The sequence below is a fragment of the Mesocricetus auratus genome, unplaced genomic scaffold (genome assembly GCF_017639785.1).
Source record: "Mesocricetus auratus isolate SY011 unplaced genomic scaffold, BCM_Maur_2.0 Super-Scaffold_100033, whole genome shotgun sequence".
NCBI lineage: Eukaryota > Metazoa > Chordata > Mammalia > Rodentia > Cricetidae > Mesocricetus > Mesocricetus auratus.
Window position 1 is genome coordinate 15,119,057 of NW_024429213.1, and position 17,761 is coordinate 15,136,817.

Here is a 17,761-nt window from a genome sequence, read left to right on the forward strand (position 1 = left end):
ATAAACTGTTGTTGGTGTTTTTGATTTTAGCCATTCTGACAGGAGTGAGATGGTATCTCAGAGTTGTTTTGATTTACATCTCCCTGAAGGTTTCAATGCAGACTTCTATCAAAAATTCAAAGAACAAGTAATACCAATGCTCCTCAAATTGTTCCACACAATAGAAGGAGAAGGGTCATTGCAAACTCTTTTTACAAGGCTACAATTACCTTGGTACTACCCAAACCACACAAAGACAAAACTAGAGAACTACAGACCAATATCCCTCATGAACATTGATGCAAAAATACTTAATAAAATACTGGCGGATCAAATCCAAGAACACATCAGGAAAATCATCCACCATGATCAAGTAGGCTTCATCCCAGAGATGCAGGGATGATTCAACATATGTAAATCCATCAGTGTAATCCACCATATAAACAAACTGAAAAAGAAAAATCACATGACCATCTCAATAGATGCTGAAAAGGCCTTTGACAAAATCCAACACCCCTTCATACTAAGGGTCTTGGAGAGATCAGGGATAACAGGAACCTACCTAAACATAATAAAAACAATAAAAATTAAAACATAATAAAAACCAACAGCCAACATCAAACTAAATGGAGAGAAACTCAGCGTGATTCCTCTAAAATCAGAAACAAGACAAGGCTGTCCACTCTCTCCATATCTCTTCAATATTGTATTTGAGATACTAGCTAGAGCTATAAGATAACAAAAAGAGATCAAAGGGATACAAATTGGAAAGGAAGAAGTCAAACTTTGACTATTTGCAGATGATATGATAGCTTACATAAGTGACCCAAAAACTTCTACCAGGATACTCCTACAGCTGATAAACACCTTCAGCAAAGTGGCAGGATACAAGATCAACTCATGAATATCAGTAGCCCTACTATATACAGAAGATAAATGGGCTGAGAAAGAAATCAGAGAATTATCACCCCTTACAATAGACACAAACAACATAAAATACCTTGGGGTAATGCTAACCAAACAAGTGAAAGACTTGTATAACATGAACTTTGCGTCTTTAAAGAAGATATCAGAAAATGGAAGGATCTCCCATGCTCTTGAATAGGTAGGATCAACATAGTTAAAAGTGGCAATCTTCCCAAAAGCAATCTACAGATTTAATGTAATCCCCATCAAAATACCAACACAATTCTTCACAGATCTTGAAAGAACAATAATCAACTTTATATGGAAAAACAAAATTCCCATAATAGCCAAAACAACCCTGTACAATTAAGGAACTTCTGGAGGCATCACCATCTCTGACTTCAAGCTCTATTATAGACTTATAGTCCTGAAAAAAGCTTTGCATTGGCACAAAAATAGACAGGTAGACCAATGGAATTGAATTGAAAACCCTGATATTAACCCACGCACCTATGAACACTTGATTTTTGACAAAGAAGCTAAAATTATACAATGGAAAAAAGAAAGCATCTTCAACAACTGGTGCTGTCATAACTGGATGCCGACAGATAGATCCATATCTATCACTAGGCACAAAACTTAAGTCCAAATGGATCAAAGACCTCAACATAAACCCAGTCACACTGTACCTCTTAGAAGAGATAGTATAATTCTTGACCCAGTGTTTTGAGTGGTTTACAGAAACTAAGGCTAGTGGCATTACAGAAATTAGAATTACTTTCTGTTTATGTGCCTGAAGCTTGCTAGAGAAACACAAAGAACTCACAGTTTTCTATCTGAAACTCAGCAAATAAACAAAAACCCACCAAACTATAACCAAATAAAAGCACACAGAAATTGTGTAGTCCATTATATGTTGGTCAACTATTCCTGAACATGAGGCCTGCTCTGGAGTGGTTGATATACCCAGTGTCATTCTATTGGAGATAACTGATTTCCTGCTCCTAGAAGGTATGTGATATTTCAACTTGTTAACCTTTACCCTATTGGCTAGATTTTCATTCATTTATTCATTCATCATCCATTTAAAATACAACAAAAATAAGATAAAACCAAAAATATCACATTAAGGTTGAACAGGACAAACCAACAAAAGGAAGAGCCCAAGAGAAGGTACAAGAATCTGAGACCCACTCATTTTCACAATCTGAAATCCCATAAAACCACTAAACTGGAAGCAATGATATATACACAGAGGACCTGTTACATGCCCATACAGGCCCATGTAGACCCTGTGCAGACCTGTGCATGCTGCTTCAATTGGAGAAAACAAGTCCAGGACTGGATCTAGAAAGGACCTTTCTTATCCTTCTAGCATATATTTTATATATGCTAAATGTAAGTTATATGTTATTTAAAAAGTTATTACATTCATTTTCTCTCTTTTCTCCCCCCCTCTGTGTATGGTGTGTGTGTGTGTGTGTGTGTGTGTGTGTGTGTGTGTGTGTGTGTGTGTGTGAATGTTTTTGCAAGTGCCATGGTGTGTGTGTGGAGGTCAGAGGATAACTAGAAGTTCCCTACTTCCACCATATTTATGTGATGAAACTAAGATTGTATGTTTGGTGGTAAATGTCATCCACACACTAAGCTCCTCATGTTTTATTTTATCTCCTTCACATATTCCTGCTATATTCAGAAAAATCTCATTAAAAGTCACAGAATGGTATGTAATGTGCTGTAGGAAATTATGTAAGGGTGAGGGCACATTATTGGTTAAAAAGGCATAAGGCAGAGAGCAGCTCTCCCTTCCTTTAGCCCAAAGTAGGGGGTATCCTTGCTTACCCTATAGAAACAACTGTCCAGAATAGTAACCATATTAGGGTCAGAGGCTACAAAATGATATCATAGGTGGAGGAGGCCCTAGGGAAAATGAACATCCTGTAAAATAGGTAAGACTATGTATGTGAGGCCTATATGAGGCCAACATGTTGCAATTATTTTACTTCTGAAAACCCATTTGTCTTAGTTTCTTTTCCTGTCACCAAAATCAAATACCCCAGCAAAAGCAATTCAAGGGAGGTATTTTTTCAGTTCACAGTTCAGGGTATAGTGCTGAGGAATATTATTGGACTGGGCAAAGATGTGTTACATTTGTTTATGCTGCAGAATATTACTTTAACTGTATAAAGGTGTGTTACTTTTGTTATGCCGTATTTGTTTAATGACATAAGGATGTGTGTTTAATTATGTTAAGATATGTTGCATCTGTTTTGCCTTGCCTGCCTAAGGCACCTGATTAGTCTAATAAACAGCAATAGCTAGGCAGGAGAAAGGATATGTGGGGCTGGAGAAATCTAGGCTTAAAGAGAAAGAAGAACGGGAGGCTGAAGAGAGAATGAGAGACACATCTGGGGCATGAAGCCAGGCAGATGTCAGCCAACCAGTCAGGAGAGGCAGTGAAAGTAAGATAAACAAAAGTAAAAAAAAAAGATAATAAACCCTGAGGCAAAAGGTAGATAAAAAGAAACAGGTTAATTTAAGTTGAAATAGCTAGCCAGAAATGTGCTTAAGCTAGGCCAAGTGTTCATAACTAATAATTCTTGTGTCATGATTTGAACTGGTTGGTGGCCCAAAAGAAAAAGCCTGGTATAGTCCCATCATGAGGAAGTCAAGGTAGCAGGAGTTTGACTATGCTATTGTTCAGCTTTGTCTACTTCCATAGTCCAGAATTTCAACCAAGGAATGTTTCAACACACAGTGGCCAGGTCTTCCCACTGCAGTTAACCTCGTCAATACAAATCACCACAGACTGGTCCAGAGGCCCAATTCCCAGATGATTCTAGCTGATAATTGACACTAGCTGTTCTATCAGAACTTCAAGACCTGTGGCTTCAGAGTTACGTGTATGAAGATATTAGAACAAGGACACATGCACGCATAGCATAGCACAACTGACCTGTTTTGACTTGTAGAGTTCAGACCCAAGTTTTATCTTTTGCTTCCTGTACTTTTGCATATCAGGAGCAGTACAAATTTGATAAAACATCCTAAGAAAGAGCAATATGCCAGTGTGGAATGTGATTAAAATAGAAACATCATGGACCTTTTGGAAATATTTTGGTGGACACTCACACCACTACACAGTGTGCATGTGTGTGTGTGTGTGTGTAGTGTATATATATATATATATATATATATATTATAAATGATTCTATACAAAGAACCAAGACTTAAACTCAACTTTTTTAAAGCTCTGGAAAGAGGCATTATGTTTGGTTTCTTTACTCATTTACTTTTCATTTTCAGAATTTGATGAAAGTTAATTAGAACATGTTATTTTTGAAGAAAGTTGTGGGACTGGAGAGAAGGCTTAGCAGTTAGAAGCACTCGCTGTTCTTGCAACGTACTTGAGTTGGGTTCCCAGCACCAAATTGGCAGCTTAGAAACAACCTTAACCCCAGTTCCAAGGGATCTGGTGACCTCATGCAGTGCACATACACAGAAGTAAAACACTCGTATACATATATTTTTTTTAAAAAGGAGTGTTGTTCCATCTACATTTTAACTTATGTCCCTGATCACAAATTGCTGGGTGAACTAAGATCCTTTTGTACATGTTAACTGGAGGTCTTCCAACAAAAAAACTTCTTGGAAAGAAATTGGTAGTTAGTAACACATTTAAGGAAGAAAAGCAAGCTTTTGAGAATAGTTTTATCTTCCTGTAAATTATTATTCTAACCAGTTATACATACTTAGAATCTAAAAGAGAGAGGTGGCCTATTAGTAAAGTCTAAGGAATACATCTTTGCAATTTTTATTATGGAAAACTTCAAACATATACAAAAGTATAGAGAATAATGAATTCTCAAACATCTATCACACAGCTTCAACAATTATCAAATCAGAGCCAATCTTGTTTCATTTATATACAAACTTATACCACCCTGATGATATTGAAGCAAATAACAGTAGCATATCTGTATATTTTCAGTACAGTTTTCTAAAAGATAAGGGTTTCTTTAGAAAGTAAAACCACAATACATATCACAAATAGAAACTCCAGTAAATTATAAGATGTGGTTTTATTTCAAAGTCTGTAAGATATGGGGACACAATACATTTTACTGGTACCATGAGGAAGGGTGTTAACACTAAATTGGAGTTCAAGCCTTTCCCAATAGAATGGTTCATAATGAAAAAGTAAAACACAACAACCATATTAGAACCTCTTTGGAACCCTTGTAATGAACTGAATAAGAGTGTTGACATCACACAACTCTGTGGCAAAACTCTGAAATTTCCTTGTCCTTGTTATAGGCTTATTCTTCTGGAAAGAGTTGACCCAAGCTCCCTCATTTAAATTCTTCATTTTGTGTTCCCCTTTTACAGCAGTCTTTTTCCCTGAAGCCTTTCTAAGTGACACCAATTTAGCGCTCTCAGCTTTCTGCAATTTTACATGCGGGAAGCATGTGCTACTGAGAAGCTAGTTGAGCGGCCTAGGAAAGGGATGCGAGCCACAGCAAACTGAAACAGTGAGAGAGGCAAAAAACACTTAGGCAACTAAATGGCATAATTAGCTCTGAGAACTGCCTTCGTGCTCACCTTCAAATATTACACAACATTGAATCTTTAAAATAAACAAAAAAACAGTACTTTCTGCAAGGAAATGTTGACATTTAAGAAGTAAATAGAGCATTGCAAAAAATTAAATGTATTATTTGTATATTATTTTAAAATTTATTTTTATAAAAACTCACAATAATAGGTTTTCATTGTAGTGGTTTTACAATTACCTTTATAGCAAGTGGTGTTTTTGAATAAAATTTTAAGCAAATTAACAACAGTACAAAAACACTAATGTTACCCTAAATGATGGCACAATATTAAAAGTATGCCAGCCATTTTATGGTATGACATAGAAATGAGTACTAATTCTTGCCCTTGAACATCTTCAACTGTCCTGAAGTGTTTCTGAAACCCCGAAAACACATAAACCACATACATGGTGCTTAGATAGCAGAACCTCTACTAGCACCAGATCGGAAGGGAAATGTTTTGCCACAAAGAGATTGCAAAATATTAATTGACTCAAAGACCTCCAGTGATGCCAACCATATTTCAAGTAGTGTCTTGGATGCAGGATATGCAAAGTAAGGAAAAATAGCTGTTGCTCTGAAAGATAATAGTCTAATGAAGAAGGCAGACACATCAGAAAAGCACAACAAAAGGCTATAGGTGCTGAATTAAGTCTGCTCACATACAATAGTACAACAACCAGAGCAAAAACGTTGGTAAAATAGACAGAGGAGTGTTCCGAGATGTAGGAGGAAAACCAGATGAGCGGTCTCCTTGGGAACCTTAAAAGTGCTCCGGTGAACTTGACAATACCACTGAATACTGGGTTCACATCAATGATTTTATTTCAGTGTAATCTTGAACATGGTTTCTGCTCACCTGGAAAAAGAAACAAACATACATTTTGCAAGTGTATATTTACAATTCTCCCAAGCAGCAGAGTTACTAAGGACATATTAGGTGCACCCATCACTTGGTATTTAGAAAGCCCACGCAGGATCTAAGGCAAGTACAGTGTGAACACAGATCAGCAGTTGGAAGAATTACAGGTACACAGTTATATACATATACCCCTCCCTCCCTCCCTCCCTCCCTCCCTGCCTCCCTCCCTGCCTCCCTCCCTCCCTCCCTCTCTCTCCCAAAAAATCATGAAACCAGTGATACCATAGGGGAATTAGAAATCAAGATACAAAAAATTAATAAATTCTGCCTTCTAGACTGGAGTCTAGACTTACAGGAATAATTCAGACTGGTGGCCACATAGTAATACAAATGGTCAAGTCCAATGAACTGTCAACCATTACACAGAAGTGTGTTTCTTAATCCACTTAAAAAATACCTCATTGGAGATGTTCACATAATATGTATCTGTATCATCTACAATGACAGATTTAGGATGATTTGATAACTTGAGTGAAATTACAGTGTAAGAACTACATCTAGGTCTGACTTCCAAGCTCTGGTGTAGTTTCTATCCTGTTCTCTAATAAAATGTCATGTACTGACTTGTCATAGTTCTTTTTGCTCAGAACTGTTCAACTATGTTACATACAGTATCATATCAAGAGAGGGTTACCAGGAAAATCGCAAGCCTGAAGGTAAAAGTTCTGCTTAGGAAAATTTTCATCTACATCTTATAAGGCATTCTTATAGAAATGAAACTGTACTGTTCAATGAAAAATCTTATCAATTATCTCAAATGAATCTATACAAAGTAATAAAGCAAATGCATTACACACGTCAGTTTCCTGTCCTTAGTTTGTTTCCAGTATATATACAAACCTATATTAACATAAACATACATCTAGAAGAACAAAACACTTTATCATGCATGGGGCTATGGCTAGAGCTCAGTAGTCCAGTACATGCTCAGCATGCATAAAGCGCTAGTTACCAACAAAACACTTGAACAAATGAAAATGGAAAATGATAGCTATTTATAAAATGTATGGGAAATAAACTTCTAATTCATATTTGTAAATCACAATTATCTGATGGAGTATTCTTCCCTTTTCAATTGAAAGATGTTTGTAAAATTTGGTTGTATATTTTAATATACTCATAAATACTATATAAAATGACTTAACACTCTCAGAAGGAAAAATATCCAGTTGTTGACCAGTTTTTGGAAGGCTGACTGGTAGAATTAATATATCATTCCTAATAATGTGTTTAAATTGGGGACTACTGACAAAATCTTGAAGAGAAAAATAATTCACAGTATATTTATAGGCAAACATTCTTAATTATGGATTATGAATATACTTTTCATTATGTACGATAATGAAAGAATACACTAAGAGGACCTACAGGATGGCTCAGTGGGTAACGGCACTTGTGACCAACCCTGACTACATGCGTTCTGTTCCATGAACGAGCCTGCAGGGTGGAAGAAGAGAACACCACAGTGCCATTCTCTCACCAGCACAAATGCATGCATGTACACACACACACACACACACACACACACACACACGTAATTTTAAAGATTGACACATTGCTGACTCTAGCAACAGCAAGTGCAAATAAAGCTTAAAAGTTTCTAGAAGATTCTGCAGTTTTATCTTCATTAACCTTAAGTCTGACAGGGGTTCTAAGGCTTCTATAAAAAGAAATACCCATAAAGCCAAATTTATTATATCTGTAACATCAACGTAGAACTTAAGGTTAATGAAGATAAAACTGCAGAATCTTCTAGAAACTTTTTAACTAGTGAAAATAATTTAGATTGGAATTAAAAATAAGTGCGTCAAATTAGTCATATACTCTTTCCTTTGGTAAGAAATCAAAGTATATTTTGGAAATTAAGGTTTAAATTTTAAATATGAAGTAAAATTTTTCATAAAGGGAAAGCATAGTTCTTAAGAAAATGCAAGGACTCCACTTTTAGAAGCTTAAAAGAGTATTAACTCTGAAATAACTAAAACCAAGGGGAGAAAGGTATTTGAATGCTCTGAACACAAATCACCCAAAAAGGCACTAAGAACCAGTACACATAGGGTTCGAGACCAATATGATCCTTGGTATTAAAAGACAGAAGGAACCTAGTATAGTGATGAAGACAAGTACATGACTTTAGTGGTAGAGACAGAAAGTATGAATGTCAGGAGCTGCAGATATTGCTCATGAGTTCATGAAGCACAAATTGATTTACACATTGATTTGTACCTTAATGAAACTTGAAACAGATGATGCCCCATTAAAGTTTTGTTTTTAAAATGTAATTTGAGAGCAATAAATGGGATATATTTATTAAACACCCCTCCCTCCTCAAGGCTCAGGGTTCTATGGGGACCAGGAGGCAATAGAAAGGTTGTAAGTTGTATATGACACCAAAGAAAAAGCATCTCCCACACACAACAGGATTGAAGTACATATGAGCTCACAGAGCCTGTGACAGAATGCCCAAGGCCTGCACAATTTCACCCCAGACAAAATCCCAGTATGGAGACAGGGGAGTGGGCACAAAGTCCCACCCCTAATCAAAAAGCTATTTGCAACTGATACTTGCTAGTAGAGAGAAAAATCAGTTTTCTCTAGTGGAGTGTCACTAGCAGTATCAGCTCATCTCTAACTTAGGCTGATACTCAGGAAGTGTTGACCAACATAAAACAGACCCCAGGGTATTTTGTGTGCTTTTATTTTCTTGTGATTTGTGGGTTTTGTTTCCTTGGTTTTTCAGCAAGCAAGAAAGAACACAGAGTTGAGTGTGGGTTGGGGGTGAGGAGCACCTGAGAGAGATTGGGCAGAGGAAAGAGTATGATGAAAATTCAGTATGTGAAACTTTTTTCAAAATAAGTTAATAAAAAGTAAATATCTCTAACTCAAGTGATTTTAGTTAGTTCATTTACGTGGTCATTATTTTCCCAAGTATATTCACTGTTCTCATCCAAAATGTTTCTTGAAAATGCTCATGTTTCCAGTCTTTTTAAAAGGCTTTCTAGATACCTAAATAGACATGGCAGGGGACCTGAGAAGAGTTCTAGAAGAGAGCTTGACATACTTTAGAGGTGGCTCCTTATTTCAAACTAGTAGCAAGGTAACAGCAACAATGCAGCGACCAAAAGGTTTGCTAATGAAACCTCTACTCAGTGGTTCATGAGTCTTCAGGTTGAGAACTATGTCAACAGCTGAGCAGCAAGAATATAAAGAACATAAATGCACTGAATGACTGTAGATATGCAATCACCATAAAAGATTTCATTCCTGCACTTGCTGGGAGCCAGGGAGTTTAAACTGAAAAGTTACAAAATTCAAGTATAGCTTACTTTCTTTCAAAATGAATGGACACTGAGAAAAGCACATTTTAAAAAAGAGTATCCAGAAGGGTGCTGGGAGTCAGAAGCTACTGGCAGGCTAAAGCTATATATAAATAGTTATCCTGATAAAAGTATCTTATTATGTCTCTAGGAATATCCGGTCTATCAGGGTACACCTTGTAACTTAAAATGTCCAGTAGTGAAAAATCATCAAGTGTAAAATTTTCTTGAAAATAAAAGTGGGTTTTGATCATGTAAAAACATAGCAAGTTCCTGTCCTGGGCATATTAGATGACGTTTTGGGTGCTCTATGCAGAAAGGAAAGGTGGGAAGTCTCTAATTCTCATTTTAATTTCAATCAAATCATCTGAATCAATGTCTACCAAGAATGGCTCACTGCCAAGAATCAAGGCTGTGAATGAGAAACAAGGAAAAAAGCATAAAAATATGTTCCCCTTCATCACCAGGTGGTAGGACCCTAAAGGCCTCCACTAAGAAACCAACCACAAGCCTGACATCAAAAGTGCGCACGCACACTCACGCATAAACACATGTAAAGGGTGTTTAGGGGAAAAATCACCATCCAAACAAAAACATCACAGGGCAGACACACACACACACACACACACACACACACACACACACACACACACACACACCACAAGCGCACCCTCCATGAAGAGCAGGACAAGCAGCTAAGGCACCTTTCACGAAATCCCATGCAGCACTGGCTGACCGCAAGATTTTTACAGTGTCACCAAGAAGCGATTAGAAAAGCATCTGAAAAACGTGCAAATTGTCTGCAAACAGCGCCTGGCAACCGAGACAGTTTGCAAGCGTGATTCAGAGGTCTGCCTGCCAAGGAAACAAAAGAAGCCTCCCTCCTGCCCGTGCCGGCGCACAGGGCAGGAGAGGTGCTCTCCTGGCAGGCAGGCAGGCGGGCAGGCAGGCAGGCAGGCAGGAGGCAAGTGCGGGGAGGCGACAGGCAGGAGTCCGGGCGGGCGGGAGCGGTACATACTAGGGCTCGCTCTCGGGCAGGGACGGGGCGGCCGAGTTTCCATTAGTGGGGGAGCCACCCAGCTTCAGTTTCTCCAGGTACTCGGCATGCACGGGCTTGTGGCATTGGAGGACCTTGATGGCATCTTCGATCTTGAACCACTCTCGCTTCCTGCCGATGCTGACCGAGTCTTCCCAATCCTCCAGCAGCTCGGTGACGGTGAGCACGAACACGTAGGTCCGGTGCTTGCGGTCCTGGTTCTGCTCGAAGACGCCCAGCAGCCGGCCCAACTTCCCCTTGACTCCCGCCTCCTCGTACACCTCGCGCACCGCCGCGCCGTCCGGCTCCTCCTCGGGCTCCATGCCCCCGCCGGGCACGATCCAGCGGTCGGGGTAGCGGCTGCTGCTCACCAGCAGCACCTCGTCCTCGCGCTCGCTGCGGAAGCACAGGCACGCGGCGCGCTTCTTGAAGCCCTCGGGGTCGTAGGTCCGCGTCTGGTTCGGTTTGCACTTCATCCTCGGCGCTGCCACTGCCGCCGCCGCCGCCGCCGCCGCCGCCGCCTCTGGGTCTCTTGCAGATGCCGAGCGCAAGCGGGCCGCCACCGCACAGCCGAGGAGCCGCTGCGGGCAGGGAATGGGCCTGGCGAGGGCTGGAGAAGACGAGAGCGCAGAGCAGTGGAGCCGAGCTGAGCCGAGTCGAGCTGAGCCCTAGCCCGGGGAGACTAGGAGGGGGCGGGCGCGGGGGCGGGGGCGAGCCGGCGCGTCAGTCAGTCCGCGGGGCGGGCAGCGCAGGCCGGGCACGCCGAGGGTCGCGAGCCCGCCGCCTGATTGGAGGCGCCGCTTCCGCCGCCTGGAGCCGGGAGCCCGGAGCCCGCTCCTCCTCCGCACAGCCCCCGAGTGGACGGTGCGCGGTCCCCGCCCGCCTGCTGGCTCGCTCGCCCGCCTGCCCGCGATCGCGCGCCCGTTCTGCAGCCCGCAGACCAGGCAGGGGTTGAGCGAGGTGAGGCGCGTGCGCGCGCGGCCGGGTGCGCGTGCGCGAGCGTTTAGCGAAGAGCGAAGGGCGAGGGGCGGAGGCGGGGGTCTCTAGACTCCTTCAACACGAGACGCTGAGGGATCACTGCGCAGGCGCCCAGCACTGCTCTGACTGCGAAGCTTCTAGCTCCTCCGCGCTGGGGAGGTGCACCCCATTGTGACATTGCACAGGATCCTCACCACCACGTGTGAGTCTCGGCCAGACATGGCAGCAGCAGTGGGGGCCGGGGCCTCCCCGACAAAGGCCCACGCAGCAGGGTGGAGGTCTGCGTCACAGTCCTCTCCCATCATGAACAGCACTGCCTTATTTATAGGCAGAAGGCCGGTGTCTCCAGAATGACCAATGGCAGTCTTGCCAGAATAATCTTTGCTGAGTCACACGCAGCTTGCCTTCTTCAACAGGTTCTCTTCTGCGGCTTGTCAACCATCTTGCCTCAGCCCTTACCTGAAACACTTGCACACGGCCCCTATCCCCATTTTCCATAGCCTCTCTGTTCCTCAGTTTCCCAGTCACTGAGCCCTGGGACTCCTCCGTTTCAACCCCACTGCAAGATGTTTCTGGAGCAGCACCCCCACAAAGTCTTGGATCCCCTGTCAAGAGCCTCCATCCTCACACACAGCACCCTTTCCTGGCCAGCTCACAGATGAGCGTCCAGGGGTTTGGTGATTCTTTGTGTGTGTGTGTGTGTGTGTGTGTGTGTGTGTGTGTGTGTGTGTGTGTGTGTTTTCTGAACAGGTGTATAGGCCCACACTCACAGATGAGCGTCCAGGGGTTTGGTGATTCTTTGTGTGTGTGTGTGTCTGTGTGTCTGTGTGTGTGTGTGTTTTCTGAACAGGTGTATAGGCCCACACTCACAGATGAGCGTCCAGGGGTTTGGTGATTCTTCTTGAGTGTGTGTGTGTGTGTGTGTGTGTGTGTGTGTGTGTGTGTGTGTTTCCTCCACTGCTTCCATTGCTTTCCCACCATTATGGCTTTGTGGATAGGATCTCCCCAGTTGAGCTGCATTAGTCAGAAAGCCCCAAAATGTCACAGTCTCAGTTTCTAGAGTCTCTCTAGCTCTGGGATTGCTGCCTGCCTTTTATGTGGGTGGTGTGGATCAGAACTCAGGTCCTTACTTTGACCCTAAGCACTTTCCCTAGTGAGTCATTGCCCTGGCCCAGTGGTTTTCATTTGGAGATTGCAAACTTCAGTGTGCTTTGTTCACACTGACCTCTTGCCAGAGAAGCAGCATCCCAGAGTCCAAAATTAACACAAAACTTTAACCATACTTTGTTATTTTCTTTAAGGTTTCTCTCATTCCTTATCTGGTGTAGACTTCTAGATTTCTGGGAGACTGAATGTCTCCTCCATCATTTTAGAATCTATCTCTTACCAGCACTCAAGTTGCATCAACTGGATCCTGGGTTGGGTTGAAAGGTATAGAACCCTGCTTTGGAATGGAAAACCATTCCATCAAAGGGAAGTGAACTCAGAAAACTTGAGAGGTGGCTGTGCCACACACAGTGCAGATTTCAAGTATCAACTTAGCAACATATTTTCCATCCCAGTTAAACCAGAAAATGAATGAAAATGATCCTGTTCTCAAGGGTAGTAAATGCCTGAGCTGTCTCAGGCACGATATGGCTTTTGTAAATGACTGTTGATGTCTGTGCAGTGCCCAAGACCTGCTTATGTGGGGGAGAGTATGGTCAGATGCAGGTGGAGATACGGGCTTATATAGAGATACCATTGCTATTGAAGATATGCTAAGTAGGAAAGAATTCTGAAAGACCTTTGGACAGGATTACCCTGTGATTAAAGAAAAACTAGAAGGGAGGTATCACACCACACTTACTCAGTGTAAACACACTCAGAATTGCTATTAAAAAACTAGGTAAAAGCATATTACCATCAGGATGCCGATAAATGTGCACATTGCAATGAATATTGCCAAATGTTTCTTAAGAAGCTCTGAACTGGTAAAATGAGATTATGAGAGATCAAAGTCTACCATTTTGGTTAAAAGATTAATGTGATTTGACTTGTGGATAACAGTCTTAGGTAAAAGTCAGGAAAATGTAGACTATTTTCTGTTAAGAATGGAATGTCAGTATTTATAATAGTGCCTTTCCTGTGTAGTGAGTGCAATCACATGGAAAAGACTGTCGCAACAGAGACATTCAAATGGGCAGTATCAACTACCACAAAGCAAATAAAAAAATACAAGAAGTCCTAAAATCTTAGTTTAGGCTTAATGATAGCAGAAACTGTCAAAAGTTGTTCTCTGACATCTGAATAGCAGGAGGAACAGGTGTGAAGTTAGTAGATTGGGCTGGGATCTGTGACTAATTTAGGAGATCACAATTCTCTGATTAAACCAAAGCCAAGGAGTTCTTGCCTCCTTGCTGGTTGAGGATCTCCACCATCAAGAATGGCACAGTAACTGTCCAGACCAGAATGTTCATTTCATGACTATCTGACTACTATAGAAGAAACAAGTGGCCTTTGATATCCTTAACCCTAGAAAGGCAACACTAATGAAGAAAGAAATCTGGGAAAACCTAGACAAAATGTGAAGGACTGCACCAGATGTCATCATCACAGTTGGAGTCAGAATCCATTTTAGTGGTGGCAAGAAAAACTGGCTTTGGCATCATTTATGATGTCTTGGATTGAGCAAAGACAGTTGAGCCTAAATCCAGACGCTCAACACTTGGCCTGCATGAGAAGAAAAAGATCTCAGGAAAACAGTGACAGGAAAGGCAAGAACAGAGTGAAGGAGGTCAGTGGCACGGTGTGACCTGAAGACTGTGTGGCAGCCAAAGTAAGCCAAAAGAGTCTGTGGGGACCTGATCCACTGTAAAGGCGCTGATTTCTAAGTAGAGGACATTACAACTTCCCCCAGAATGACCAAGTTTCAGATGTGTTCTTTCCAGAATTTCATAACACAATTGTGTTATTCACTCAGAGGAATAAGGGAATGTTAACTGTTATTTATAAGGAAATACAAAGGTCATTTTGAAGAGAAAAGCCTTGCAAAGCATAACTTGTTGAAATTTAAGATTTTTGTTTTCTCATAACAATCAGGACAGGTCACAGATGTCTGTAGTACTCACTGATAACAACTGGGAGGTGTCCCTCTGCCTTTGTCCTTGTCTCTGCCCTTTGCCATGTAACTCACTTCATCCGGTTTGACAAGAGCAAACACGAAGCAAGCCGACTTGAAACTGCTTGTCCTGGGGAATTTACCTGGGTTTTAGTGCTTCAAGCACTTTGAGAGTAATGTGAAGCAGTATAAGCTGCCTGGACCATGACAGACCCAGGGCCATTTCATCCCACTCACCCCAGCAAGCATAGACCATGTCACTCAACAAATGTGGGAGAATATCACAGACCATTCATCCACAAGCATTGCCAGGCAGACAACAGGTCTGTTGCCAGAGATGAATATGGAAGCCAAGCCAAGGATGACAGGAGAAGCTCTCATTGGAGACCAGCAGAAATTGCCTACAGCATTGTGAGCAAAGTAAGGAATTGCTTTTATACAATACTGGCTACTTGGAGTGCTTTGTCATACACAAGAGCTACCTGATAGAACAGTAACCATAAATGGTGCACAAAATCCAACTAAAACCAGAGAGAATGCTTGTCCCAGTATCCCTGTAACTTCTGCTTCAAGCAGCTGGTAGTTAACTTTCCATGGAGTCAGACGGAAGGGTGAGATTAAGTCATGTGATATCCCTTGATTACCCTGTATCTGGCAAGCTCTCCAGTCACCCACCTACCCTATGCACCCTTTGTCCCAGGATGTATGGAAGACAGTCAATTATTGTGTCCATTTGAAAAAAGAAAACCAACGCTTACAGGGGAAGTTGTACTTCAATTCAAATGTAGTGTCTCCAAAGCCTGCACTGTCTTGAAATCACCTTGCCTCCCTAAAGGTTTGACTTTTTACAGAACTGCAGTCACTGTGGTTTAGCTTGACGATGTTCATAGCTGTCTTGTAGGGGAAAGACTTTCTTCTTTCTTTTGGTAAGGACTGCTGATGTCACTGAAAGGTATTGTCCTTGTTCATGTATTCCCATGTCAGCTGTTTTCTTTTTAAAAGTCTCTGAGTACCCCATGATTCCCAGGAATAGCACCTGTGGCTCCTTGCCATGCCACTTCCCACTTTGAAGGGCCAGTTACCCCTGCAAGAGAAGATGGATTGAAATGATAGCCAAAAGGTGTCACCAGTCTCGAACAGGATTTGCTTAGTGGGTAGTCTTTCTCCTCAGAGAAGCTCACACCATTGCCCTTAATAGTTCTCATCTATGAAATGGGGCAACTCTTGAATGAAGCTCAGCCCTTCTAAAGAGGCTTTTAGGACATTGTGCTCACTCCCATTGTGCAGTGAGTTTTAATCTCTGGCCTTGAATTTGAAAGTTCCCTTTGGCTTCTATCCTAGCTCCAGTGAATGGGCCTGTGGCACTCTGTCTGCATGAGGGTGGGAAGTGTAAGGCTTGGTGCTTGCCTGAAACATATCATTTCTTCCTGTGAGCCAGCATGGTCCCTGAGACCCAGAGTCTGCCAAAGACTCAAAACACATGGACAGAATACATTTTGTGAAGAAAGTCCCATGAATCCCAAAGGATCCTGAGTCTGTGAGTTGCATGAAATGAAGCTTCCTTAAACCTCGGGAGCCCTCCTTAAGTCTTTTCACACAAGAAGGTGGGGGTGTGTGCCTTTCACATCAACATGCGTACGACTCTGTTCTGTGTATACCATACACACTTTTTTCTCCCTCGGGAATGGCAGTGGCTGTATAGTGGATCTCCAGTAGGGATTTCAGCTAATGTTCCCTCAGGGATACGATGGCTGGAACATGAAAGATCCCAGCACTCCCGGTGTGGTTGCTGCTTGAATCACTGTAAAATCAGAGACTCTTCTGTGCCTTTTGGGAATAATACGATGTTTTGTAGACGAGAAAACAATTTCTAATATCACACAAACTTAAAGAAAAGGCTTGTTATTACTAACAACATGAACCTGAGACTAGTATTTAGAGACACTACTCATCATGTATGCTGCAGTAGGCATCGCATTCATCTTCTTTTATCCAATCTTTTACATCTCTTTGAAGAAGGTAGCATCACTTGTATATGGAGAGGGATAACATTAAGATTTGCAGCCTGTGCAATGCTTCAGTATCCAGCAATTGTTAGACAGGTACATGAGATCAAATTCCAGGGTTCGTAGAATGGACTGCCCAGGAAGCGTCCATCTCAGGAAGTCCCCATCAGCTTCCCCTAGCTCCTGACTCATCGCTGTCCCCATACTGGCTGCCCTGACTCCTCAGCCCATGCAGGGGTTCCTCCTTGTCCTCCTCCTCTCAGAATCTCCTCCGACAGAACACTCTCTCCATCCCCATCGATCAAAGGTTGCTGAGGTGCACACTGATTCCCACTGTGTTAGGAAAGGGTACAGTCCTTGGCACTTTTACAGAGATGGAATGCTTGCTCTTTGCATGTCCTGCCTGCATTGGAGGAGCACAGGTCCTCTGTTGCAGAGTTCGTTTCTGTGTCTGGTAGAATGTTCATGCATAGTTTTCTGTACTATGACAGCTGCATATGGCCTTGATGGTCACACCACACCAGTTCAAACACATAGCCTTCAAGAGAGCCTAGGAAACAAGATAAATTTCTAAATTGAGCATAATTCCAATTTTTCAGCAGTTTCTACTACCAGTGAATAACTAACTGACTTCCATAGTCAAGTCAGTCTTCTAAGAACCTGGTGGTTTCTAAAACGTTATTTTTGGTAGTAGTTATGAAACTCATCTATGTCTTTCAAATAAAATGATTGGAGCAGCAAATGACAAAAGTTTAACAGGAAGAATTAATGAATGAATGTATTTGCTAATTCATATCCTTAAATGTTTAAGTAAAGAAGATGAGGGAAGGGAGTCCCAGGGCCAGGGAGAGGTTGAATAATATCTGGAGTGAATCTGACCTATTTGGATGGGTTCAATTTGGCTTCCTGGAACTTACAAGAA

General features: G+C 41.9%; 1 protein-coding gene across 2 annotated transcripts; it reads right to left on the reverse strand.

The window, feature by feature from the left end:
• Positions 1 to 4,683: 4,683 nt before the first annotated feature.
• On the reverse strand, positions 4,684 to 11,962 carry Nudt11 (nudix hydrolase 11). Of its 2 annotated transcripts, XM_013124474.3 has the most exons (2): positions 10,738 to 11,953; positions 4,684 to 6,339 (listed from the first exon to the last, which is right to left on the reverse strand). In XM_013124474.3, coding segments are annotated over exons 1-2 (495 nt in total). In that variant the 5' UTR covers positions 11,232 to 11,953; the 3' UTR covers positions 4,684 to 6,338. The 2 variants fall into 2 exon arrangements, with proteins under 2 accessions (XP_012979928.1, XP_005085137.1); XM_005085080.4 differs by lacking the exon at positions 4,684 to 6,339 and having other exon boundaries at positions 10,737 to 11,962.
• Between the last annotated feature and the right edge of the window lie 5,799 nt (positions 11,963 to 17,761).